Consider the following 27,008-nt stretch of genomic DNA (forward strand, 5'->3'; position numbering starts at 1 on the left):
ACATGTCTCAAACCACATCCATCCACCAACAAACAAAACAAACACAACCTTCTTGGTGGAGATAATAATGAAGGAATCTTGATGAAACAAATCAGCCCTATTCAATGCGTAGTTAACGGAACTTCGTGTTTAGTGTAGTGAAATCCCAGTTTGTCACTATAGTAGAGACACTGGGCTTATATTGTTCAGACTTGTGCAGAAACAGACAAGTAAACCAGACCAATAGGTCACCTATTGTCCTTGTATGTAGGAGTGTCGTCATGGGATGTTTCCGCTGGATTTGAATGCAGGGCTGATTAAGTGAGTCGTCTACGATAAGCAGCTCAAGCAGCGATAGATCCTGAGGAGGGTTTTCTATCGGCAGGAAACAGAGCTACAAGATACAAGATACATCTATTAATCCCACACACATGCACAGACACACTCATGACCTCTGCTTGTCCCTGCCCAGGGAGCAGATGTTGGGGGAGTAAGGGGCCTTGCTCAGGGGCACTAGACAGTGGGGTAGGGAGAGTCCTCTTGGGCTTTTGAACAGATCCAAGTGTTGTCGATCCAGGTTCGTTTTTTTGTTGATGTTACTCCGTCCAGGTAGGTTTTTGTTGTTACTCCGTGGAGTCGAACCAGAGACCTTCCAGTCTGATGTCTTCCCAATTTTCTGTCCATAGTCCAAGTTTTGGACTATGGGCAAGCTGCAGAGAAACACTCCTACTCTCACTGAGCTGTGTTGGACGTGGATGCTGCTGCTGCTGCTGCTCGCCCTGGAGGTGAATGAGCTGTTTGTCGATGAATCCTGGCTGAGGGATTTTAGAAATTACAGTATACTGATGGTCTGGAATGCCCAGGGTTATTGAGCTATTATAATTTCATCAGTGCAGGAGCTGTAATACAAGGCCAGGCTCTGGAAACTCAAACAGCCAGGGGAGACAGGAAGTTTGAAAATTGACTTTGTTAATGGTGTGTTGGGATGAGCAGATGAACAGTGTTGCTCTCTTGTTTACCTGTACTGAAATGCCTAATGATCCATGAGGTCACGCATGTGAGAGATTTCTCAAGTAGTGCAGAGATCTTTATAAGAGCATGTGTAAAGTGCTATTATCTCTGAACAGGTGAATTTTTGTACATATTTGGATAATGATGTGTTTTTTGTGAATCAAAATGCAGTACATATACTCGCAACATGGAGATAAAAAGGCCATAAAGCCTCGGTGGGGATAGGAACTGTCTGAGCGCCTAATCCCACCAAGGCACAATATCTGCTATCAGAAAAAGAAAATCTAGAAAAGCACGAAGCAGTTTTGTTTTCATCTCTTAGCTGCATTATTAAAAGAAGTGCAGAACAAACATCATTCAAAAGAAAGTAAAGGTCATAGACAAGGAAAGCAACAAAAGTCTCTTCATTGTAGAGACAAATTATCTTTATATTCTGCTGTTTTACTGTTGAATGTAAATTGGGATATGATGTTTAAAACTCCCCAGTATTCATGATCATGTGCTGTTTCTTTTTGCCAGAATATGTTGAGCGAAGATGAAAACTAACCACTGAGCTAATCTGAAGACGCTGCAGGCGAAAAACACACGGTTCCCTCTCAATAAAAGTCACAGTGAAGAATTTCCACCGTGCGTTGGTTAGTTCTGATTTTCACTGGGTATAGTCATTGCATTTAGCAGCTGGCTGATGCTGCAGTTCTCCCTGCGCTGGCAAGCTGGAGTGACAGAAACAGGTCGCGTCTCGCTCCAAACAAGAACACAGCCACAGGTGCGTAGGATGACAAACGTGCAGGCGCTCCCATCAACGCACATGGATTTCACCACCTCAGTCTAACCTTTAAGTGACTAAACGCGTCATGTTCATCGTGAGTGTTGTCAGCTCTGCCCCCCCCCCCCCGCTACACATTCTCACACACACACACACACACACACACACACACACACACACACACACACACACACACACACACACACACACACACACACACACACACACACACACACACACACACACACACACACACACACACACACACACACACACACACACACACACACACACACACACACACACACACACACACACACACACACACACACACACACACAAAACCTGTCTCTCATGTGAACAGATCAATAACTGGAACAAGAACACAAAAGCTTTTGTTTGTCTTTTATTTTTTTAGGAAACAACATGAAAATCATCATGTAACTGATTTGGGACACATATAGAAGAAATAAAACCAGGAAGCTCGTCTATAAAAAGATCATATTAAGCTACTTGGAGTTTTTAACCCTTAACACAGCATCTTTCTAAATCAAGTGGATTCCGAGTAAGAGAGAGGACAATCCCATTTATTAAACAAATATTCATGAGCCCTTTAAAAATATCATTGCACAAAAACATGTGACTGATGGGTTAAAACAAGAATACTACCTTTAGCACATTTATTAAGTTGCACCTGTTCATTCATGTCGCCCTCCATCTTAAATCTCTACCTATTGTCACTGCCCCATGTTTTACAAAGGAGTGTGTGTGTGCACATAAAAGCAAGAAGGAAAAACACATAAAGCTTGAAGTAGAGAGATAATTAACTATTAAATGATGACATTAGTGTTTTTTGCACATTTTAGCCCATTAACTACAAGACAGCAGTATTTCACATGATTGCCAACCACAGACCGTAGCTAAAGATGGACGACATCACAGCTCCCCACAAAGTGAAGCCAAATACTCCTGATCTCCCCCTGGTGGCTGACTGCAGTATATGGCATCAATCCCACTTCACCATGTTAGTGGATGGGACATGGACCAAACTAACATGTCATAGCACATGTCAACACATTTTTTCTTGAAGATTCCATTTTCTTATCACACTCATGTTTCAAGTGTTTATATTCAGGATAATTTTGACATGTTAAGAAGATGACTTTACTTTCAATGAATGTATATTTGTCCATGAGGGTATTCCAAACGTGCGACTGCAATGCAGTATCTTTAATGTATATGCTATACTTTTCAAAAGCAACTACTATTCTGCAGTTTCTGTTGTGAAAGAAACTGAAAGTTATTGAGTCGGGTATCAATCAAAGTTATACAGTGTAAACTTTAGAGTAACAGTCATGGGCTAAAATGTACATAAACACTATCTGTAAAACAAAAAGTTATAATCAATAAATCTGGTAATATAAATGCATCCTATGGTACTAAACTCTTCACAATAAAGCGTGTGTTTTGAATTTGTAAAGTGCAGTCACGAATGGAGGATAAAAATAGTTTTTCAGCATTCACACTAACAATTTGTTTTCAAGCTAAAGAGAATCGTCTTGAAAGAGGCAGAAACCATACTGATCAGTTTCAGAGTGAATTGAAGGGAAGCTTATTGATTTCGAGCGATGTTTATTGTCAAGTGTCGTCAGTAGCCTCACTTTGACTCCACAGGATATTCAGCAGCTTAACTGTCACTCTGTGTGTGTGTGTGTGCGCCTAATTGGGCACCACCTCAAACATTCTCCAGGCTGAATGTTGAGTGTATACTTGCCTTAGAATCTGTCTGTATATTCAGTTGAGCACAAGAAAACTCCCTCCCTCTGAAACGTGTGCTGTGGTAAAGTGTGTTTGTGTTTGTCCTTGGCTGCACCATAAATGCAGAGCGCTAACAACAGCCATCAGTCACATTATTGTTAGCCATTATCTACTTAACCCCCCCTCCACCCTCTGATGTGATTTTTTCCCCTCTTCCTATCTTCCAAGCTGCAGGAAGATGTGTTCGAAAGAGCAACGGCAGAGTGTTTGTGCCCTGCGCCCACATGGCTCCAAAAATTTGGAGTCAACTGCTATTAAACATATCCCTCCCTCTTCTTCCATGAGCCACAGGGGTGGAAAGCAAATGGCACCAGATGAGCCGTCACCTGGTGTTGCAGGAAGATAAAGTGACACAGGCTGAACTCGTCCCACTCATGGAAGGAAAATGGAAAAAACAGGTCTCTTGTTTTTAGGCGCCGATTAACACATTTGCTGACTATACTTTGTACTGATATTTCAAAATTGGTTGGCAATTGGGGCAACAACTAACTAAATTATTTTCATCATCCATTAATCATTTGATTATATTCTTGATTTATTGGTAAATTATTTTGTCTATAAAGTCAGAAAATTTGAATATTCTAGAGCCAAAAGGTAACGTCCTCACATGTCTTGTTTTACTAAGCATTCAATTCTCACAATAAGAGAAGCTACAGCAAACCATCATTTGATAACGATTAAAATAAAGTGATAAAAACTACAAAATAGTTGGTGACTAATTATTTTGTGCAGCCCCAATGGCAACATCAATTAATGCGAATTATCAACTCAAAAATGTGATATCTTCCACTACTTTGCATACAGGAGTGGTCTTTTAGACTCTCCTCAACCGAAACACCAATTTAACGATAACAAATTTTAAAAAAAAGGAAATTTTACCATCATTTGAACGGGGGCAACACTGACTCAGTACCAATGCAGCTCACTCTGACAAAAACGTGGACTTACCCTGCAAAGTGCATCTTTGGCCCATCACAGATAATCCAGACCACATTCCTGGTAGATTACTTGTTATTTTCGAAAAGGATAGCCACAATACAAAGTTTTCAACGGCAGAAAAATCCATCCGATAATATTGTTAGCTCCTATTTAGTCTTGAGAAGCTAATACGTCTTCCTGAAACTAAAATTCACATATTTCTTCATCTTTGTACCACAGGACATGATTAGTGCAGCCCTCTGCGGTGCTGTAACTCCAAGCTGTTTTCTCTAGATTGACACAGATGAACGCCATACTTGTAGTAAGTGTGGGGGTCTCTTCACCAGCCCCTTGACCAGCAGGAGGCAGAGTCTGTGGCTAGAGGCGCACGATCAGGAAAGTCACGATGTGTACACCCAACAAGCAGGAAAAGGATTTCTTTTACAACAGCGGTGCAGCACATAGATCAGTCATCTGGTATGGGAGAGTTACAGTTACCATGGTATATGTAAACAGGTCCTTCACAGCGATAATACATCTGAAACACGTCTCCGTATCCGTGGTCCCGCCACCAGGTGCACAGCTGTCGGTTCCAGCCACAGGTCAGGGAATAAAACAGTTCAGGGTGCTCCATGCCGATCATGGTGAAGAAGTCCTGGTCCCCGAGGTGGCCCCTGAAGCGATACTGGTCGGCCAGTTTGGCAACGTTACTGGGCTCCAACAGCTGGTTGTAGAGAGCCGAGGCCCTCATCGCTCCCAGGTCCAACAACATCACGCCGCTGTTGAAGCCCGGGAGGCCTTCAGGAGGAGGTTCGCCAACTCTGGTCTGAGGGTTCTCCTTACGGTACTGCCAGAAGGTGTGTCTGCAGGAAGAGGGAAAGAGGGGCACGCTGGAGCTTAGTCCACAAAGCTGATTTCAGACATGCACTCAACATCACATAATATCAGAGTCAGTTGCTTTGGACATTATCTGGATTGTTTCCTGCCAGCCCCCCTAGTAAAAACTCTGGATAATGTCAGAGCCCATGTGAGAAGACAATATTATGCCTGTAGACAAGAAGGGCAACACAAATATCTCAGAAATCACTAAGGAGACGCAGAGGAAGGTGTTAACTTGGCAAGATAATTCGATCTAAAAAACAGATGATGCAATGTCACTAACCAAATATACTGAACGTGTGTGTAAAACAGAAGCTTTCTAAAGCGGGACAAGATGTTCAAAGAATACTGAGCTGCAGCAGAGGAGTTTAAAGCCACAGAGGGAGCAAGGGGTTTGGATGAGGTCCAGTTCACTTGACCAGTAGCTGGAAACGTCCTGTTGCATCCAGATAAACAAATGCTCTCTTCTTCAGTCACTGAGCTGATGATCGTCTACTGAACCGCTGTTGTTTGAGCATATATGTGTTATTTAGCTTTTTCCACTGAAGTGATAGGTCCACGTCTGATGTTTTCTCACTGCGCCTCTGTTGGTGAGGTTTTTAAAACTTCTATCAAATCCATTGTGGCTATTGGCTGCACTGTTTTAAAAAAAGTACAAGATGTTTTTTTTAACATTCTGACTAACAGCTGGTGGAGCGTCACACACACACGCACACGCACAGAAACACAAACTTTGGATTATTCTTAGCACTGGCCCAGCTAAAAGTAACCAGTGGATTAAATATTTATGGTAAATGCTGCTCGCTACAAACACACACAAGGGGATAGCAGAAAGGCAAAAGGCAGTTAAAAAAATAAAACTTAATGTTAAACACACATGGGGAAATTGTGTAGAATAGTTATGCTCGTTATAGCAGAGGGTACTTTCTTTCTCTCTGTGCAGTTTGAACAAATCCAGTGGGAGCTGTGGATTCTCTGAGTCACACTTTGATATTATTACTGACCTATATTCAGCAGCTGCAGCTCGTCCACACTGTTCTACACAGTGTGTGGGTTTAGGAGCTGGGGACTGGTGGCCCCTGTGGAGCATTTATCATCTTTAAAAGACATACATTTGGGGCTACGTGCCTGCAGACACACTCAGGGTGAGCACGGTCAGCGAGGGAACATTTACACAGGCTTTTCCATTGGGCTGTTAGGACTTCACATGCCACGGCGGTCATATTACACAACTGACACCACACTGGTTTAGGGTTTGGAAAGATTAAATGGGACATATTATGTGATCAGTGATTGATGCAGTTGATATCACATGGATCTGGATGGTGATAGTTGATGTAAACACTAGTCCACCAGTCGTGTTCATTAAAATAAGTAATAACCATCAGACAAAGAAAATCCCGCTAGACCTTGGCCTTTTATAAAGTTTCATGAAGTCCACTACACTCTGACTGATTCGTCTCACATGAACTAAATCATTTCACAGCAAATGTACCTCAAGTAAACGTTAAACCCTGAATTTAGACTTAACCTTAGGTCTTGTTAATTTGAACAGGGAGTCAGATCAACCAGGACTTTTCTATATTGTACTTTGAATGAGGTCATGGAAATTAGCAGAAGCATTAAAATACACCTGAATGAAAATGTTTCCAGTCATGTTCTCACATAAATAACATCAGGAACTATTTAGAGGGCTGCGGGTTCAAATCATTAAATGTTTACAAGCCTCTTCCTTTCACATACTATATCAAATACCTCATAGTTGTTTTCAGGCTTATTTCAAGGAATTACAAATTAAAAAACTTGGAAAGAGTTTGGCCAACATAATCAAACCCAATAACCCAAATCAGTCACATGGGTCAACTTCAACATATGCTGCGACAGTTTCCTGTGAGATTTGAACGTCGGGTACAGAATGCAGCTCTGTCGTTGGTCACGATAGCCGCAGGCGTTTCTGCTCCACTCAAACCACACTAAGTCAAACTACACCTATACAACCTCTTACAGTAACTGGGATCACTGCCACAAGTGCCTCTTCTCCAGCTCTGCCAATTCAGAGCTCCATCATCTCCTTCCTGCAATTTTCCCTGCCACCCTTTCAGGTGACGCCTCTCTCACACGTATTACACTGAGAATCATTAGCAGGTGACAGGGACATTCTGTCCAAATGTGTCCTCCGTTTTGTTCAGGAGGAGCAACGGGCTGCTCCCTGAAAGCCGTGGAAAACACTCTGACAGAGGCGAGCCTGGCTCTGGGGAACCCAAAGGACATGTCTGGTGTTGTTCACCACACAGTAGTTTGGCAACATGATGAGGATATAGTAAAGACAATTTCAGGGTTATGGAAAAGAGGGTTATAGAAAGCATATGGTGCCCCTGCAGAAATAAGATCCACATTTAAAGAATCATAAAATATCTCACAAAAAATACTTGAATTTGCAACATAACTAACAACCATCTAACTGAAAATACTAAGATTAACAACCACTGTGTTTAAAATGTAATTGCATATTTCACTTAAATATTTGAGTCCAAATAGGAGGGAGTACGTGGGATGAATAACACCATGGAGACTCAATGTGCTGTCTTTGTATCTGTGGCTTTAACTGCGACACTTATGTAAGAGGGTCTTGTCTCCTGGGTTTTTAAAACATTACTAACGCAACTGCATAGAAAAGACACGGGGCATTTGTTCCAATAATGAACTTCTCAATGGCAGGATGTGGCTGGTGGGAGGAAGCATTCTCCTGCAGAACGCTCTGTCCATTAGCACCAATACAGAGTGGGAGCCGAGAGCCATCCACACGCTGCACAGGAATACACTCCAGAGAAGAGGATGCACACAAAGGCTTGGTAATACCAGCTTTCAAAAATTCCAATATTTCATTGTCCATTGGCCACTGGCTAATGGCTAATGGCTAACAGGCCATCTTACTGGGCTAAAGGGCTGGCGGTAGATTTGTTCCTGAATGTTCTCTCTGGCTGGATTATCATATAAATAAAGAACTTGATGCACGGACAGTGTAACTATACTGGTTTGTTTTCAGATACAGTGCAGCTGGTGAATTTTTAACAGGCTATACCACAATGTTCCCATATAAGACATCCCTGGTACCCATTTTTTACTGTCTTTCAGTTCCCAATCATGAGATATTCTTGACCTGCATGTCAGATGATTCGATTCCTGGTGTGTTCCTGCGATAAAGATATTGGGAGAGGCTTATGACTCATCTGAATTTCTTCCTGTGATAACCCTAAACCTATAATCTTTTCAATCTACATGAAATGTTTGGATTTTTATCCAGTAATTGCACCTGGCATGACAAGTCTCCACGGATCAAAGCGAAGCTGTAGACAATTATCGCCTGGGTGGGTGGTAATATCCTTGAGAGTCTCAGTGATGTAATCCATCGACTGCTGTCAACACTTTTTAATTTCTTAAAAAAAAATGAGAAAAAATCTGGTTCTGGAATGTGGTTCATAAGTCTGAACTTGAAAACTCAAACACGCACTCACACATGCAGTTGCGCACTCTCTTGTTCTTCAATCTTAGTGATGGAAGAACCCAGTGGAGGGGCAGAGATAAACATCCGTTTAGAGACGTTGGTGCCAAATCAAGTCTTCCTGGAAAACAGCTCTAAAACTTCTTCAAAAACATGACATCACCCATGTTTACAGTTATACACAGACAGAGCAGGTGTAAGTAATCACTTATCCACCTAGTATTACGACAGAACCATCGTCAGCAGAATCACAAGGCAGACACCATAATATATTTCTACATTTGAGGACCTGAGTGAAACAAGACATAGACTGACTTATTATTTATATTATTATTATGATTTATAATTCTAACAAAGACAGATAAAAATGCTCATGTTTGAAAACCTAAAGCTTGCAAACATTCTTAGTTGTATTAAAAACTTAATCTGCAATTAATGTTGACATGATTGTAAAATTGCTAATGGTCAATGCTCAATTTCAGCTTTTCTGTCAAATAAATTTAGTAGTTGAATCTTGCAAATCCTAGACATTTGAATCCATTAATATTGACTTTAAGAATCTTCTTTAATTGTTTTAATGCCAAAGAATTAACTTCAAAAAAATGCTTAAAGTTTCATGAATATGGTGCTAGTGTTAGTTCATGAAATTACAGAAGGAAACTTACAAAAACATGTAAAAGGCTACTTATGAGTAAAACACTTTAAAAAAAAAACAAAAAAAACTTGCAATTTATATTCTTGTTTCATTCACACAAACGTTCAGGGTAATTCAGAGAAAAAACAAACTGATTGTATGTTTCTACCAGTAAGCAGCTGGCACTTAAAAACTCCCACCTGAGTCTGTATGGGGGAAAATAGATCATAGGGAGATTTGATGTGTACTGATTCCCAAAACTTCTTACTCAACAACTTTCCAGACTGATAAGCAAAGACTTACTGTTCCAGTAAAAGCAGAAGTACTGGTCGGCAGTATCTCAACTCTAAAACCTCAGTGTTCTTCCCTATAATTGTACAGCCCCTGCAGACCAACAGGCCAACAGAGATATTAACTTATTTTGAAATCAATAATTATTTGAGTTTTGTGCAGCAAAATGTAAGTGTCGAAATAAAGCAAAAATCTAAACTCGATCTTTCAGTAACTGCTGCAGTGACTCTTACACACACTTCCCTTCATCTTGTGCTCTGCATGGCTAACAAGGGGCCCTGTGACCTGAATTGAGTTTAATTAATTGATGTTGAGTTTTCGTTTAACTTGACACATTGGACAAATAATACAACCAGTTATATGAGGTTATACTGGTGCTATGAGCGTGTTGCCAGAGTTTGTTTATTGGCACCAGACAGATCTGACGGAGAGACTGGGGGCACGTCTGATTCATACGATGAGAACAAAACATTTCCTGACTAGAGACGCCTCTCTGCTTAGTTCCTGCCGAATCCTCATTTATTTATCTCCCATGCAGGACTTAAAATAGCATATTCATGAAAACATCACATCAGTCTGTCAGTGTTTCACTATCAAGCAACTCTCTCACAGCAAAGGTCTCGATGCAGGTAAAAGGGCACGACTGAGCAGTTTGTTTTGTGGCTGGTTGCTTTTCTAATTTAGCTTTTTAATGGGAGAGGAGTATAAAGCAGGAAACATAGACCATCAGATTAAATGCTTCATTATAATTCTGATGATAAATGACAGACAGGTAACAATGTTGAGGTTCTTGTGAATCAGTTTGTATTAGAGACCACTGATGTTCTTTCTCACTTTGAAACTGTCTGAGAAAATAATTGTGAATGTGTAAGCAGTTCCTGAAAGTACAATAACAAAATCCATCTGTTGTCAGTGAGATTAGTAGTTCAACACAAAGAGATGGGGACAAACAAAAAGCGTACTGCTTTTGTGGCAGATCTGACCAAAACTGTGCATAAATACAGTATAACAGCCCTGAAAAATCTATTTGAGACGAACAAACAGTTTTTAGAGTATAACCAAGTGATTAAAGCAGGATAAAGTCAGAACAAACTAACAAGAAAAAACTTAGTGACCAAAACAACCAAAACCCGACTGTCTTAAAAGACAAAAACAAACCTGTAAGTTTCATTGACTCACAATGGATTTGCAGATATAATGAATTACCTAGTCTAATGCTTCATCAATCCATAAATTTCTGCCTCTGTCTGGGTCCAGGTCATGTTCTTTGATCGTAATCTTCAAATACTGACAAAATGTGCCACAAAAATCCTTGTACTTAAACAACTGTACACCTTATTGTCCCTATTGTGTTTCAGTCATTCTTTGACTGGTATCCAAGGGTGTTGAATTAATTTTAGTGTGGTATTAAAAAAGTTTAAAATATCTTAAATTGAGTCAGAATTCAATGTGCTAAGCAGCAGAAGCCCGGCAGCAGCATGTGTGTTGTGTGCAAATTGTTTACCTGTAGACTGGCTGCATCTCTCTGGTGATGCCTATCACGGCTCCCGGAGGAAACAGGTCAAATTCTTGGAAGAGGTCTCTGATGTTGGTCCGGTACTTCAGATCCAGGTCCAGCTGCACTATGCGCGTCTGACCTGAAAGACGAGGACTTTGTTTAAATAAAACATCAAATGTACATTACACTGATGAGACTTCAAACTGATCACTGTGTGATCTCAGAAAATGTAAATATACATCCGAGTGAGCTGTGTTCAAAGAGTTGTTTTGACCAATGGCACATCATCTAGTGATGGCTTGGCTAACCACTTCTAAGACTCCTTCAGGAAGACAGAGTTAGAGGAAATAAGGAAAGACTCCTTAAAAGAAAGGAGGAGCAGCAGCCTTATATGGTTGACTATGTGGCTGTGTACTTATCTTAACCTTCCTGTAATGTTACCATTTACCTAAACATTTTAACTGCACAAATGTGTCTATAAATTATGCAGCGAAATATATAGAAGGCTGAGAATACTTTAAAATCACAAAGTGCAGTTTGTGTTTCGGTAAATGATTAACATTGTGTCTTGTTTATAGATGAAATCATAACAACCAGGATATTCAGGCCCTCATCTGTTCATTGTTTCAGCTTCCTCTGTTTTGCTGGTTGCCGTGGTGATGAAAGGATGGGAAATACTCAGGAAAGGTGCCCCGCGGCCACAACTGACAGACGAAAACACTTGCAATGTCAGATGACGGCCTGGAGTTTTACTGCAGTAAATGTTTATCGGCGACGCAAAAGCTTGGTTTGATGGCATCTGTGCAGCTGCTGCTGAAGGACTTACAAGATGGAGCCATTAAAGAATTATGAGCTGCATAAGAATCACATGAATCTTGAAAGTACATTGAATATAATCAGGATTGTGTGAAAGAATCCATCTATATCGTTACCCTTCTAAAAAGAAAGAGGCTTAAAGAGGACATGTTGACTTAATATCTGTGTCTCAGTTCAAGTGCTGCAACCTTGAGGCTGTATTTGAAGAGTGATTGCATCACAGTGGCCTGACTTGGCTTTCCCATTACAAATGCTGAGACAATTCTTCATTCTTCCATTCCTGAGCAACCAAGGCTCCACAGGTTCCTTTACAGGCCAACCTGTCCCACGATCCATTGCAATTCGGTGACAAATAGTTTTGCAAAGCGATTATGACGCTGGCAATTGATGAGACCAAAACGTCTGATGGTCACACTTTTAAATGCAAGTATACGGCCAATGTTAAAAAATAACGAAGGTCAATGCACTTTTCTCATCGTGTCCCTCTGTAGCTTTGTTGGGACACAACAGAGGTGGTGACGCAAATAACAGAAAACTCCCATAGACCAGGCGTCTCATTTAGGCTTGTCCTTCGTGGTCTATGTGCTCCATGAAGGCCACCTTCTTTGTAGGCCACATAGACTGCATCCTCTGAAGAAGGCGGCCCCTGAAATGGGACACAGCTAATGTGGGAGCAAAGAACAGAACATTTTATTTCACTAAGTAGAATTTCCCCACAACGACTATCAACCTGTCAGCATATGAGCTAGTCCAACAGTTTTTCTGATTGAAGCTGGCAAACTGCATCTCAGTTTCCTCGAGTACATCAGTGTTCAAATCATAAAAAAAACGATGCAGTGGTCTCTCACCTCTGTAATTTGATTTAATTTTGTCCAGATAAAGAGTGGATCCTGAGATTGTAAATCTTGAAGGTAGTAACTGAAGTGGGTATTTTCGATAGTAATCACCAGCTTACTAAGAAGTCAAAATCCAGCAAAGCACCAGACTCAACAAGGACGGGAATCATAGACATCGAAAAAAAAAATCACAATCTCGGCCCCAACAAAGCAAATTGGAATTCGGATCAATCCAGAGAGAAGCTATGGGAAGACCGTGGGCGGACTAGAAGTATGCGCTAAAAAAATCACGTCAAAACAAACGACAGAAAAGCACGACTCAGCAGTACGGCAGCGACCTGTTTTCTGTGCTCTCCAAACAAGGAAGCTGTCGTGACAATGCCTTCGTGTGCTGTGGCAACAGAGAGCGGCAGCAAGTGTGATCCCTGAGTGATGGGCGCTGTTTGTTTGCACTAACCAGGCTTAACTAGTGGGATTACAACAGGATGAGGGTCTTAAATTATTAGAACATTGTGATGTGGTGCCTTTGATGTTAGATCAGTTACTCAACACAAAGTTGTGGAGGTGAAAGTCCAGTCGGATGGTGGGCGGTGGTTGTACTGCTGCTGGGTTTTCTCGTTAGAAGAACAGAGATCAGATTATTACTGAAGCAACAGTTCTGAATTGTGGTTTTTTCCCCCACTAGCTTGTTGCTTGTGTCAAAGCTGGAGAACATTTTCAAATATTCCTCATCTTTACGTGATATAAACTTCTTTCATCATGAACATGTGTTTGTTTTGGATTAAAAAAAAGGACTTTCCATTCACATAGCGTACGCTCAATTTGAAGATATGTAGAGCGACAAAAGAAACATAATTTTTCTTGAAAAAGTGCAAGAAAGAATCTGTAATAATTATCAACTAGTGTTTTAGTTAAAGCTGGATATTAGCCTGGACAGAGAAGGAGACAGAGGGTTCTTATGCTTCCACCCAGTCAATGTCTTTGTCCATAATTTCCTCAGCTTGGTGATGAACAAACAAAGTTGGTTTGACACTGGTTAAACAGAGTTTACAATCCAGCTGATTATAATTAATTTTGCCTTTATTGACAGGACTGTTCAAGTGTGAAAGGTTGAGAAAGGGGGTTTTCCATGAAATGTATTAAAAAATGTCCCTTTAAAAACATGAAACATGAATTAATGTTGCATGACTTGCTCATACACTATATATGTACCGAATGTTTGACATGAATTGATAAATAAAAGCAAATCACCTTGAAGAAAAGATGGATCCTTTTAGTCATTTATAGACCGAGGTTCTGTTCAACTTTTTGTGGCCGTAATGAGAATCACAAAAACAAAATTAAAGAATGTTGTCTCTTCTTTCTACAGCTCCAGAGGGAAATATGATGAGAGATAAAACTTAAAACTAGACAGAGTTGGTTTCTAATTCTTAAAACAAAAGTATATCTTAACGTCATAATGTTTTACTTGAGTAAAACCACAGAAAGCTGTCACATAAACTCAATGACTGCTGGTGCAGTTGATCCACATCATTTTGAATTGTTGGAGATTTTCATCGTTTGATCTTAAATCATTTTCCAGCAGCATTAAGAGAAGTGTGACGTTCTTCGGATGATGGAGGGAAACAGGAGGCAAGATAAGAAAGCTAAATGCACATATGTAATAAGATTCAACCAGTATAGAAGCCCAATGTTTTTTCCCAATAATCTCTTAACCCCATACAGTTTGATGTTTTCTGAATCGACAGCAGCCATTGAAGGAAACCCTTGAATAGAAAGAAGATCAGTCTCAGCCAGGTGCATGGGGGGTGTTACGACGGCTCGGAGCTCGCCCGAGGCTCTGGATAGATGGGACATTTATAAGTGACTAAACATCAACACAGCCACAGCAACAACACAACTGAGACACTGTTATCCAACAGCACTTTTTTTTTCCTGAGAGAAAAGTGGGTCAACCTTGTTAAAGCCTAATATCAGTCTTGATGTGAACACTTGCCTCTTTGTGAGGGTCATTGTATTCTGCTTTGCCACAACATTCATGAAAAACACACTGCTGCTTTTCTTCTAAAAAGGCAAACACTTCCCATGTGTCCAACCTCTGATGTGTTTCCTGCTGCAAGAAAAAACAAACAGTCTAGTGCTAACCAGGGTCCTCAAGTCACGGGCACAAGTTACAGGATGAAATATAAAGAAAGAAATAATCTTTAGATTTTGAGTCTTTACGATTAAATTAAAATCAAGTTAGTGTTTGTAATTATCTAGATGGTAAAACATTATTTAACCCCCTTTAATTTCTCACAGTAGTGGATTTTTATCTTATTTAATGTTACCTTTTTTTCCAAGACAACAGAACAATAGATGTTTCAAAAACCAACACTGAGAAATACAAGTTTTACTAGAGCATTTACACTCGGATCTCATTGCTTTGACACAATACTTAAAGAAAGTAATTTGACTACAAACTGACAATTTAAATCAAATTGGTATCCATCACTTTGTTGTTAGTTTAATCTTGTTGTTGGAAACAAAGTGGGGATTTACGTCAGTGATTAATTTTATTGGGTTTCATTGCAGATCCAAGGGGATCTCTATGTGAAGCTGTCACATGCACTTCAACATGTGTTAGTTGGACACTGATGGTTCCTTTCAGTCATCTGTCTCGCAGATTAGATTAGATTCTTGTTTGATATCTAGCCATCTACACAGGCAATTACGTTAAGTCTGGTGTTTTACTGACGCTATATGTGCAACAAAAAGGATTGTGTGTTGGTCTCTGAGGGTGACCTACAGGAAAAAGGACTGACAAATTTGTGTGTGTTTTTTACTCTGTATAAACACTGTTTTTACTATAGCTGGGCTGGTTATATTTATTGAGAGATGTGCATCAATATTGTCCAGTATGCCAACTGACAATCATTTTAAATTCAATATTTCCATGCAGCATCAGTTCTGAGTGGTAAGAAAATATTTACTGAGGTCCAATATTGTCACCAGAATCTGAAGTGTCTGAAATTTTTACTCAATTCTGTACAACCCAGTTACTTTATATCACTAAATACTTGAGGAAAAGTAGGACAAAGTGTACGAGGTTTGACTATAGCAGCAATATCTACTAAAGCTTTATTTAAATATAAAAGAAAATGTATACATTGTTTATTAGAACCGCTAATTGATTAAAAGGTTTTATGCTAGGTATCTGTTTTCAGAGATTCATGAACAGAACGATCGATTTCCTCACTGTCAAGAAAATAAAGACAGTTTGACATACTGTTTTTCTGCCATGTTATTTTTGGCCTCCCTGATGACAAGCAGATCCGTACAGGCCTGCTCCATCACCTTTCTCATTTATATAATACGAGTCACACATTCCACCTTGGGTGGAAAATAAACGTCGGGGTTGTGGAAGAGACTCATGCCCCGACATGCTGAGACCTCTAGAGGGGATGCAAAAGACGCAACACCTCTCCACTAACAATAACAATTTCTTAGGAACCTTATCATTCATTTCAACATTGTTCTATCGTACAGTTTTATTTACCGTCCTCTAAAGACAGATGGTGTGAACATAGTATTCTCTCCACCTGACTGCTTTCATTATGGTATAAGTGCCTGTCACAGCTTCAGGGGTGTCACAGAAAGCTGCTGTTAATTACTCGCTAATAATTGACCAAACAATTTTATCTCAAGGTCTAAGTATCTCAATGTTTCAATTATAAAGCACTTCACAGTGCATTTGGTAGGAGGTTAAAAGTTCTTAACCATTAAGTTAAAATTATTTACTATGAGCTGCTTTATCCAAGGACAAATCGATCTTAAATACTCAACTGTCAAAGATTTATCTTCAAACTGTTTCTATTTGAAATTAGGGTATACAGTTCAGTCTCATCTGTCTGTGAAACCTTTAAACTTTTTTATTTTCCATGAATGTTCAGCAAAGACTTTTGTTCAGGCTGTGTAATTAACTTAGCACAGACATCTTGACAATTTCCTTTCCTTCCTCCTTTTCCGACAACCAAATATTCTGAAATCACGACATCTCCCACTTCACAAGTTAGAGATTAAGACTGATTTAGATTTGAGTTCCACATATTTCCCCACTCCCTGTGTCAAGACAAACTCAATATGCCCTTTATAGATGAAAGAATCTGTAAATAGAAACGGTTGACCACTTGGATGGAGAGAGAAGAAAAGCAGCACTTTGGTTGATCAATAAGTTTGGTTGATCAATAAGGATTTTCAGGAAGCAACACGAGACACCAGCAGACACACAACTCCAGTTCCGCTGTCATATGAAACACACAGTGCCTCTATAACATCCTTATAATCTAAGCACTTCGATACTTCACCACAAGCAGACTGACAACCACACACTCAAACACCACCTCCAAGCAGGATCATCTTTTGTGCCTTAAAAAAATTCATCCTTTCCTCTCCTGCAATTATATATTCTCATCGAGCAGTGGAAATAGCCAACTCTGATGATCGATAGAAAACCTCAATGAACACGTGGATTCGACCACAGGGGTTGTGAAGTCTGGAAGAAATCGTCCTGGAAGGGGGAAAGCATTTGAACACAAAAAGACTGTTGATTTCCCCCTGTTGTGTTATGATCCAAACTTCTGACATCACTCCTCGCCATGCACGCTGAGCTACAGTCTAAAAACCTTCAATGGGATGATGCCGGGCTCTCTGCAAGACACGCTTCCGGTTTCACATGTGCCTGTGTTGTTTTGATCGAAACCGCAAAAAGCCAAATGGTGTGGTGCATCTGTGGCCTGACGCCCCACGCTGCACACCCACCGACTTAAACAGTGATCACCGGAGGAGATCGCTGCCATCAGTCAGCGCCAACACAGGGGGCACTAATGTGGGAGGCAGTGATAGATCACGTCTTCTTTCCTACTCCCCAGGGCCTCTGCAGCATGCCACGTGTCTGTGAGATACCTGCCCTCACTGGCTTCTCCAGCTGTGCACTGTGCCAGAATAGAGATGTGAGCCTCTGAGTGAATTTAAAAACACCTCTGATTCAGTAGAAATAAATGCATGGGCAGAACCGAACTGGGGCTGTACTGCATCTCACCCAAACACAACTTGGAAACTTCTCAATAAGTCCTTTAGTACAAGTTAACTTCTGGCATAAAGTGACAAAAATGGTGAAATCTAATTTTCCAAGTGTCCTTGCGCAAGATGCTGAACCACGAATGTCCCCACCATGGATGTTGATTGCACAAATTTGAAGTCGCTTTGGATAAAAGTGTCAGCTAAATGACATGTAATGTAATATGTACAGTATTTGACACTATCCTTAGATCTGTAATTCAGATAAGAAAGAACCTCCCAACAAAGGAGGGATCACTTACTGAGGGGGAACAGAAATGTAATAGATAGTGGGTACAGAATTGAGAAACAATAAAGTTATTTAATAAATATAAAGGGGGAACCCTAAATTCAAAATATAAAAAATAAAGGATCAGTATCTGCTTTTGCAGCCTTTAGAACTAGGAAAAATACAAAAGAATGTTGAAATCTGAGTTATTAATGTTTTCTGATGGTGTGGTTTACAACTAAATACTATCTATAGAACTTTGACTCTGAAAATGCATTGCGGTCAGTGTCGATTTTAAACATCTGACCAGCTTGAAGGTCGTTTCATCCCTGTTACGTTGGAGTGGTGACAGATTTCCCAGAGATAGATATCTCAAAACTTGGCTAAAAAATACCCAAACTATCTGCATTGGCAGGAGAGACTTTACATTGTTTTGAAATATGGGTGAGATGACCCTTTAAGCATACAAAATATAGAAAGTTATCTGTAACATTTACCTTTAGATTGTTTAAAAATTATGTCATCTGAGACTCACACCAGCAGGCTATTCTAAAGTAATCTGCACAAGTAGTTGAATCACTGCTACAAAGAAAAGTGCTTTTCTTACTGTCAGGCATGATATGATGCATGGCCACAGAAAGGAAGAAGATGGCATCGCTGTAGTAAGCTCCGGAGCCGGCACTGAAGTGCTTCTGCATGGCCTCCACGATAGGGAAGAGCTTCTGTGTGAGGGCCACCACGTCATGAAACAACACCTGCAGGAGAGATCAGCAATGAGATCAGGTCAGTGCAACAGTCACCAAACTGCAGAGGAGCTGGGGAAGTATTTAAGATGCTGGATAAGATATTGCTTTATTAGACCATCACAGTCACAGATTTTGGTCAGTGGCTTCATTTGTGTTCTTTTGGTTTAAAGTTTGTGTTACAATTTGGATTACATTGAAGAAAAACTGCCTCCACGTGCTGGGATATCCCATCAAGCTGAATTAAGACCTTCTTGTGTGTAATCATCTTTTTAAGCATAAGTACTCATCAAAACTCATCTGGACTTTTGCAGAACATGTGGTGAACAACTAAATTAATTTCTCACAGTTATCCCAATGGCAACAACGACTACAATACCAAGTAATGAAATCATAAGTGATAAAAATGAAAAAACCACTGAAGTGGAATTTTCATCATCCAACAAGTTGGGGGCCAACTAGAATATTTAACATAACATTTTGTTCTGAAGATTGCAAAAGTAACCAAAGTGACTCAAAGCAATCCGACGCTCGCCTCCAGTTCACTGCTGACGACTGCAACTAAGCTCTGAAGAGAATTTAGACAGCGATTAAATGTCATCTTTGTCTTTGCTAATGCAGATTTCTGTTGGAGTGAGTCACTTGGAGACGACATTAAATGTAATAATTCGATGAGAGACCTTCACAGAATTGAGTGGAGAAGTCTGCTCTCCTGACCTTTATAGCTATGAGAAAATTAGCTCCATCGTGTTGAGAAAGTTGATCGATGCTATTGTCGATTTCAATGCTTAATGAGCTGGGGATTTAGTGATGTATTGACAAAATGGAAAGAGAAATTGCTCATAACTGAAAGCTCCACTACAGAAAACTTCTGACCTCCTATAACCTCACACAAAAGGACCACAGTATATTATTAGGAAGAATAAAACCAAAAGTACTAGTCTTTTGTTGCGCCACATTATCATATGTCGTTTTCAAGGTCTAACATTAAACTACAGCCCAATTTTTTTAAATTCTGTCGGCTTGTGGGGAAGTTTCCTGCCGCTCCTGAGAGCTTTTAATCCTTCCACAGCTGTGAGGCAGCAGTTTCTGCTCTGACCATGTACAGGAGATATCTAACCAGATTTATGAAAGAGGATCTTTTTTTAAATACAGTAAGCGCTGATAATCAGTCAAGCTTTCCTGCAGGAGAAAAACTAAATATGCTGATTCGAGGCAGTATTTCCGGAGGACGATCAAGACTTTTCTGTGTTAAGCCTGACATCAGTAAGTGTGTATGTTAGCGGCTTCATAAAAAAAATAGACCGTATGGATGTAATATTATAAATCAAACCCAGGTGCCTCGTTGGGAAAATATAATTTAATGATCCCTCACAGATTAAGGTAAACCCTCGGCCATATGTGGATATCAGTCATGTCCTGGACTGCAGCTGGTAATGCGATGTAAAGGCACATGAAATCCTTGCAATGGTTTGAAGAAGTTAGTTCCAAGGACCTCATAAATAATAATCAAACATGAAAAGGGTAATGAGGTTTGTTGAAACATTGTTATTATGCTAGAAGAACGTTATTTCACTTACACACTAGAGAGTGTATGAAAGCCCTTAAATTCAATAGGCCCACTCCACTTTTCCGACCCAGATTTCTCATATCAGACTTAACGACATGATGACGATTGGCAAATAGAAAATCAGCATTTTTATTAAGTGATCAAATAAATACTTTTGTGTTTATAACCTATACTTCTGATACCACTGGTATCCAGTCTATGTGGCAAAGTATTGGTTTTGGCGTACAGACAAAACTAGCTGCACAAAGCCGACTGAGAGACTGGACTTGTTTGGCAGTCGTTGGCACGTTGAGCTGCTTGCCAGCAACAAGCAAAACTTCCTTTTTTGACTTTGGTGGTAGGACCTGTAGCCTATAATCTCTACTGAAGACAGCATGAGAGGGAGAAATAAAGACCTTTAAGCCTGTATAAACTTTAATACAGAATGAGACATATTACACGTGAAAGCTGGATATGCAGTTGACTTTAAAACAACATTATTGTTTTCATTAGAGATTTCTTTCTCTGTCTTTTGCGGGGGCAGATTTTCAAAAATAATGAACGCATCTTTTAATAGAAACAAATCTGGAAGAAAAAGAAAGTAGTTCACAAAGTGGAGATTGAATATTTGTACAAATCAGACTCCTTGATATCAGACGATCTTCATATAGAGGTGAAGATAATGACGATGAAGATAATGACCCTTTTCTTCTTGGCCTTTAAAATTCACCATCCCACCCATGGGGCACTTGAACGTTGGTAACATTTCTTGAGAAGTCTTTTGGTTCGTATCGCTTTCAGTCTTCCCACGAACTTGACAAATTCCACATTGTTTGATCATTCAAAGTCTCTACAGGTTTCTACCTGTACAAATAATTATTACAACGTCAGCGCAACAGCTGTTGACGCAGAGTTGGTTCAGACTTGTGGCTCTGAAATGTTTTATTCATATTTTATTGGGTACATTATATTCAGACTTGTGCACATCGTCTGACAAAATGTGAAGTATTACGGACCCACATTCAGGAACTCTAAAAGTCTGATTTACTTTGACTAAGTTTTATGACATTCAGGTACTCCTGCTTAAAGGAACAGGATTTTCAACTGGGAATCGTGACACAACACTCTGCCTAATCTATCTCCAGTGATTAACACCAGAGCACACAGTGTGAACGACTCCAGAATGTAGTGAGAAAGCTGGTCAGCAGTAATGAGCACAGCCCCGGGGCAGTGACTCCACAGACCTTTTGTCGACTGTCAAGTGGGTCATTGAGTTGTCGGGAAGACATGGAATTTAAAGTTCTTGCATAACCACTGTCTTACCACTATGCTCCTCTAAGATAAATAATTAAAGAGAATGAGACTCGAGATGTCAACATGCTCGGATACACTGCCTGCGTCAGCCTCTGGGCAGTCGGCTCCCAGCTGTAACTTTGTCAGGAGTGAGTGTTCGAGTGCACATTATGAGAGACAAGTGTTGGTGGTGGCAGACAATCCTTTCATGAGTCATTATCTTAATCCATGTTTGAAAGCAGTGGACTGGAATGATGTGAAGAGACCAATTTAAAAGAAAATACAAAGTTTACTTACTTTATGTAACGGCACTGAATGTTGTGTGTGTGTTCAACAGAGACACAAGCAAGATTGTGAGTCTGTTTTCTATTGAAGTCGATGAGAAAATGACCCTACTTCACACTTAATTAACATCAGTCAACATTTCTACTTTAAGAGTGTTTCATCTCAATCGTTGGTTTCAAGTCTTCTTCAACACGGCATCGTGTTCATTTAGTAAATTATGAACAGATTTAGTGTAAAATAGACGATCAACCATTGAACATTAATTGAGCGTGGATACAGTGTGAATGAAATCGACCGGCCAATGGTTGCAGGTCACAGATGTAGGTGGGTGTGCAGTGTCCTCAAGCTCTCAGTGGGGCTCACCCCCCCCCCCCCCAAACCTCCATGTACAGCTGCTTTCAAAAAACCAATGGGGGCCCTGGACAAAATGTGAAAGTGGAGGCTTCAAAAAGGGCAGTATCACCCAATGTCAGTCTTGTAGATTTATCTTTGTAGCACTGACCAAAATGTAAATGAAGATGTTGGACAGCACGTCATGAGATTTTATCAATATTCTGTCTCATATATCCAGTATTGCAACGGCCAGCACACACCACTAATGACCAACAGCCCTCGCCTTATAGGTTGGTCTGAACACTTATAAACTAGAATAGATCATAGCATATCTCCACTATTTCTTATTTATGCCTCCGACATGTTTCTGATGACAATTTAAATAAACATTACGAAAAACATGTGTTTCTTAAAGCCAAAATGTTTTTATAAATGTGATCCTTTAAAAAAAAAAAAAAGACTCTTACGACTCTTTCCTTTGAGTACTGCCACTACTCTGTGCTATCGCTGTCCCACGGATGTGTTGTGTATCTTGGCAAACTTCAGTCGTTATTGAGCAATCAGTGATTATTAATGTTGGCCGCGTGGTGCATTAGAGGAAGGGGTGGAGGAATCATCTCTGCGTGCCAGTCTGAGCTGCAGCTAGAAGAAAGACACCTTATCTGGTCTGTCTCACACCCTGCTAACAAAACAGACCCAGCTTTAATGAGTGTTGCCGACCTCACATCATTACACTGTCTTGTCTTTTACCGTACAAGACTCTGAAAAGAGACTTTGAGTGTAGAGAGTGAAATGAATAGTGAGCATCTAACCCACGGGCTCCAGGCTGCCAAGAGATGTCAAGCTGAACAAATCTCGGACCAAATGCAGAGCAGACCTGGGATCAGTGTGAGCTAATAGAGAGCGGTTACATCCGCACCAGATGCTGCTGCTGCTGCTCAGGAGGGTTTAGGAGGGGATGTGTCATTTGTAAGCAAGTTTGTGATCATGTTCTCTGTGCAGAATACAAAAGAGGAGGAAGGATATTGCATGTCAGAGAAAGACCAGCAGAGAGGGAACATAATCCTCTGCTTTGGCAGGAAGAGAACAGTTGGGGAGGGATACCCCTGCTGCTGGGGGACTTGTTTGGCAGGCCAACACTGCCCCCATGTGTTTGAACTTCAAACTGCATCTACGGCCAACGCAAACATCAACAAGGAGGCTTTTATAAATGTAGGTTTAGGGCTTTAAAGTTAGCATCTGCCATAACTTAGAGCAAAACTTATTGTAATGATGGATTAATCAATTGGCAATAGCTTTTTTTCGTTGCAACACTAAACTGTTACTGTTTGGTCTTTGAAATGTAAGAAACTTGTCAAAATAGTCAACAACAATTTCATAAATCTTAAATATCTTTTGTCAGGTCAATTGTCCGAGATCCCAAAACTACTGATTGACCATCACTCATAAGGAAAACTGTTATTTCTTCATATACTGTTTATTATCAGAATGAATTGCCTCCGCTGAGGAGGTTATGTTTTCGTCTGTATTTGATTGTTAGTTAGTAATTTTGCGGAGGGGAGGAGCATGACCCAAGAAAGAACCCATAAAATGATCTGTGTGGATCTGGATCAGGGGGCAGATCCAGGAAATGTTATCATAAAATGCTTTCTATCTTTAACATTGCAAGCATTTCTTAGAGAATAATTCATGAATCCTTATGAAAGAAATGTGGCATATATAGAGAACTGATATTCATGAAATATGGATTTATAAAAGACTGTTGGACCTTGGTGGAGGTATCCACTGCTGTTTCTAGTTTTTGAATGTTTTAAAATAAAATACTCAAAGAAGCTTTACAGACTTTTTATACTTTGAAATCAGTAGGTGACTGACAAACGGCACAAGGCCAACACATCTTTAACTTGCTTACCTCGTACTCAAACGTTGCGTCGAGGAGAAACTCTTGCAGCATCCTCTCTCCCAGTTCTTTGCTGGCCTGGTCGCTCACGAAATGAAGCACCAACACCTCTCCCTCCAGAAAGTGTCCGTGCTCCACCATAGACAACATGGCCACCCGGAACTTGTCCTGCAGGCTCCGGCTCTTGTCCACCTTGGTGAACATCATGAGTGCGTGGTAGCGTTGGTCAGCAACCTCACTAGGCCCCGACTTTGACCTGAAATCCTCACTCTGTCCTCCTGCATCTCCTTGCTCCTCAGACCCCCCCGTATGCGAGAGCCTGGTGTCCACGGTCAGGTCGGCGTCGTTTCGGTTGGTGTTGTGGCTGGCCTGGCTCTGCTTGATCCTCTTCGTGGTGCTGGAGAAGTTCTGCCTCTCAGAGCCAAAGTAGTAAAAAGCTACGACGGCGAGAGCGGCCGCCAGGAGAAGCACAAACTGATAGGACCTGAAGGTGCTGATCCTACCCATGATTCTGAGCACCAGTCTGAGGACGCCCATATCTTCCTGCTGGTCTCATGAGAGCGGGGGAGTCAACGGGTAAAAGTTCACCATTTTGTGTCCGTCCGGGTCATGGTCACTTTTTATGACTCGTCAGCATTTTCCTGTAAGAGAATGGACAGAATGGAATAGAAAAGATAAATTATTAATACTAATCAACTGACATGTATTATGTCATTGTATTATGTTGATTAACACCATTGCGAAGTAATGTTATGCCACTTCAGATAAGTCACAACTCCAAAACCAAACTTTCTGGAGGTTCTGGAGACATTATAAACTATCTTTGGATCCAAATCTGATCAATTGCACAATATATATTTTCCGTGCAGTTCCACTGTGTCTGTTTAGATCCCTCACGATAATGTCAGGGACAAACATCTCATCACTAACCATGCACAGTAAATAAACGATATAACACACCTTTGTGTAACCAATGCAGACTAATAGGTTCGGTTGGAGCCCAATGTGTAAATGCCAAGACACAGGAGACACAGGTAGCTTTTGAATACAATTTGTATTTTTACTTAACAAAACAACAGTATTACAAATCGTTCAACAAAAATAAATATTTCTCAGTTAATTAGTATTTTCCACTTCAGTTATATAAGTTCAGTTCATTAACATGATTTCAGTTCAGGCAGATTATTTCAGGTCATGCACATTAATTTAGTTCATGTAGTTAATTCAATTCATGCACATTAGTTTAGCTCATGCACATTAATACAGTTCATGCAGATATGTTCAGTTCATTAATATAACTTTTGTTGATCCAAGGAACGTCGGAATGTTAACAAGGGAAAACCAAGAAAAAAGGGGTTAGGCAGAGAAAGTGTGGGACTCGCCTGCCTCCTGCTGCAGATCCGTGCAGTCACATCCTCTCCGGTGATCCCCGGGATCAGACTTTCTTCATCCTGGACCTGAATAACGTCACACTTGCACTTGTCGCCCCACCTGCATGCACAGAAACCCCGCAGGAGATGAGACCCTCCGCGGGGACCGAGCTGCTGCAGAGACCTGTTGACACCTCCGGCTGCGAGGAGGATGCTAGCGAGCCACGACTCTCCCTTTGAGTTTCCCTCCGACGCTGAGTTTGCACCGAGCCGAGCAGAGTTCGAATGTTTGAAAAGATAAACCGACGAGTGCGAACCTTCGTGGACCCGCAGGAACCAGCGCGTCCGTGCACACGTAAGGGTTTAAGGAGGGAAACCCGCGGGGGGAGTAGGAGCCTCAGAGCTGCAGCTAACAGCCTAGCAGCATAATCCTGTGACGCTGCCGTGACCACACCCACTCTGCGTCAAACGTGGTCCGGCCCGATGCCTTCGGGTACTGTCGGGAAAAGACGGCACTTGGTGTTTTTAAAGGCCACCTCCACCCCGTAGATAGACTCCATATTAAGATGGACGACATGGCTGCTCCCAAAAGTGAAGCCAACGAGAGGCTGGCTGCATAACGTATTGTTTCTTACTGTATATATTGTTGTCTTAATGTATATATTGTTGGTTTTTGCTGTTTTATGTTTGATGTACAGTGCACTAACCACACCATGGTAATTTTTCAATATGTGCAAATATACTTGGCAATAAAAAGGATTCTGATTCTGATAATGACACAATGACTGTGGACTATAGTGGCATCCGATCTTGATGGTGGATAATGATCTTGCCGGCTGCTGACCATAGACTATGTTTGCAGCATACATAGTCTTTCTCCTCAGATACTTGACCATTACTGAATTTTTGATTGATTGATTGATTGATAATGCTACATTCCAGACAACTCGCATATTGGGATTTTCCAACCTCCGACTTGTGTGATGGAACGCCACTTAACTCTGGTCAAATCTATCTGCCTCAACCTCACTGACGAGCAGTTGTCTCATGTCACTCAACAATGTCGGCACTCATGGAGACATAGATACTGTAGCGCTGAGGCCTGTTCACCCTCTGTTGGACTCTTGTTTCCTCCTTTGTGAGATTGAGGGAGAGTATGTGGGCTCGAGTTGTCGCCTTCTTATGTATTGGAATGTGTTTCCAAGTGTAAAAGTGCCGTAAAATAAATGTAGAATGGTGTCTGTTGCCTCTCGTGTCATTT

General features: G+C 40.7%; 1 protein-coding gene across 1 annotated transcript; it reads right to left on the reverse strand.

Moving 5' to 3' along the window:
• Nucleotides 1–2,167: 2,167 nt before the first annotated feature.
• On the reverse strand, nucleotides 2,168–25,013 carry xxylt1 (xyloside xylosyltransferase 1). The gene is made up of 4 exons (XM_061078013.1): nucleotides 24,390–25,013; nucleotides 18,882–19,029; nucleotides 11,303–11,435; nucleotides 2,168–5,355 (listed from the first exon to the last, which is right to left on the reverse strand). Exons 1-4 carry the CDS (start codon nucleotides 24,912–24,914, stop codon nucleotides 4,959–4,961), a joined length of 1,203 nt encoding a protein of 400 aa, XP_060933996.1. The 5' UTR covers nucleotides 24,915–25,013; the 3' UTR covers nucleotides 2,168–4,958.
• Nucleotides 25,014–27,008: the final 1,995 nt, after the last annotated feature.

Source organism: Limanda limanda, chromosome 9 (assembly GCF_963576545.1).
Source record: "Limanda limanda chromosome 9, fLimLim1.1, whole genome shotgun sequence".
Taxonomy (NCBI): domain Eukaryota; kingdom Metazoa; phylum Chordata; class Actinopteri; order Pleuronectiformes; family Pleuronectidae; genus Limanda; species Limanda limanda.

Excerpts from the sequence above, each read along its gene's own strand:
- xxylt1 (XM_061078013.1), bottom strand. The coding sequence starts at position 24,914 with ATGGGCGTCCTCAGACTGGTGCTCAGAATCATGGGTAGGATCAGCACC. Across the intron at positions 11,436-18,881 it reads GCATCATATCATGCCTGACA|GTCAGACGCGCATAGTGCAG; the intron begins GTAAGAAAAGCA and ends CTCGTCTTTCAG. Across the intron at positions 5,356-11,302 it reads GAGATGCAGCCAGTCTACAG|ACACACCTTCTGGCAGTACC; the intron begins GTAAACAATTTG and ends CTCTTCCTGCAG.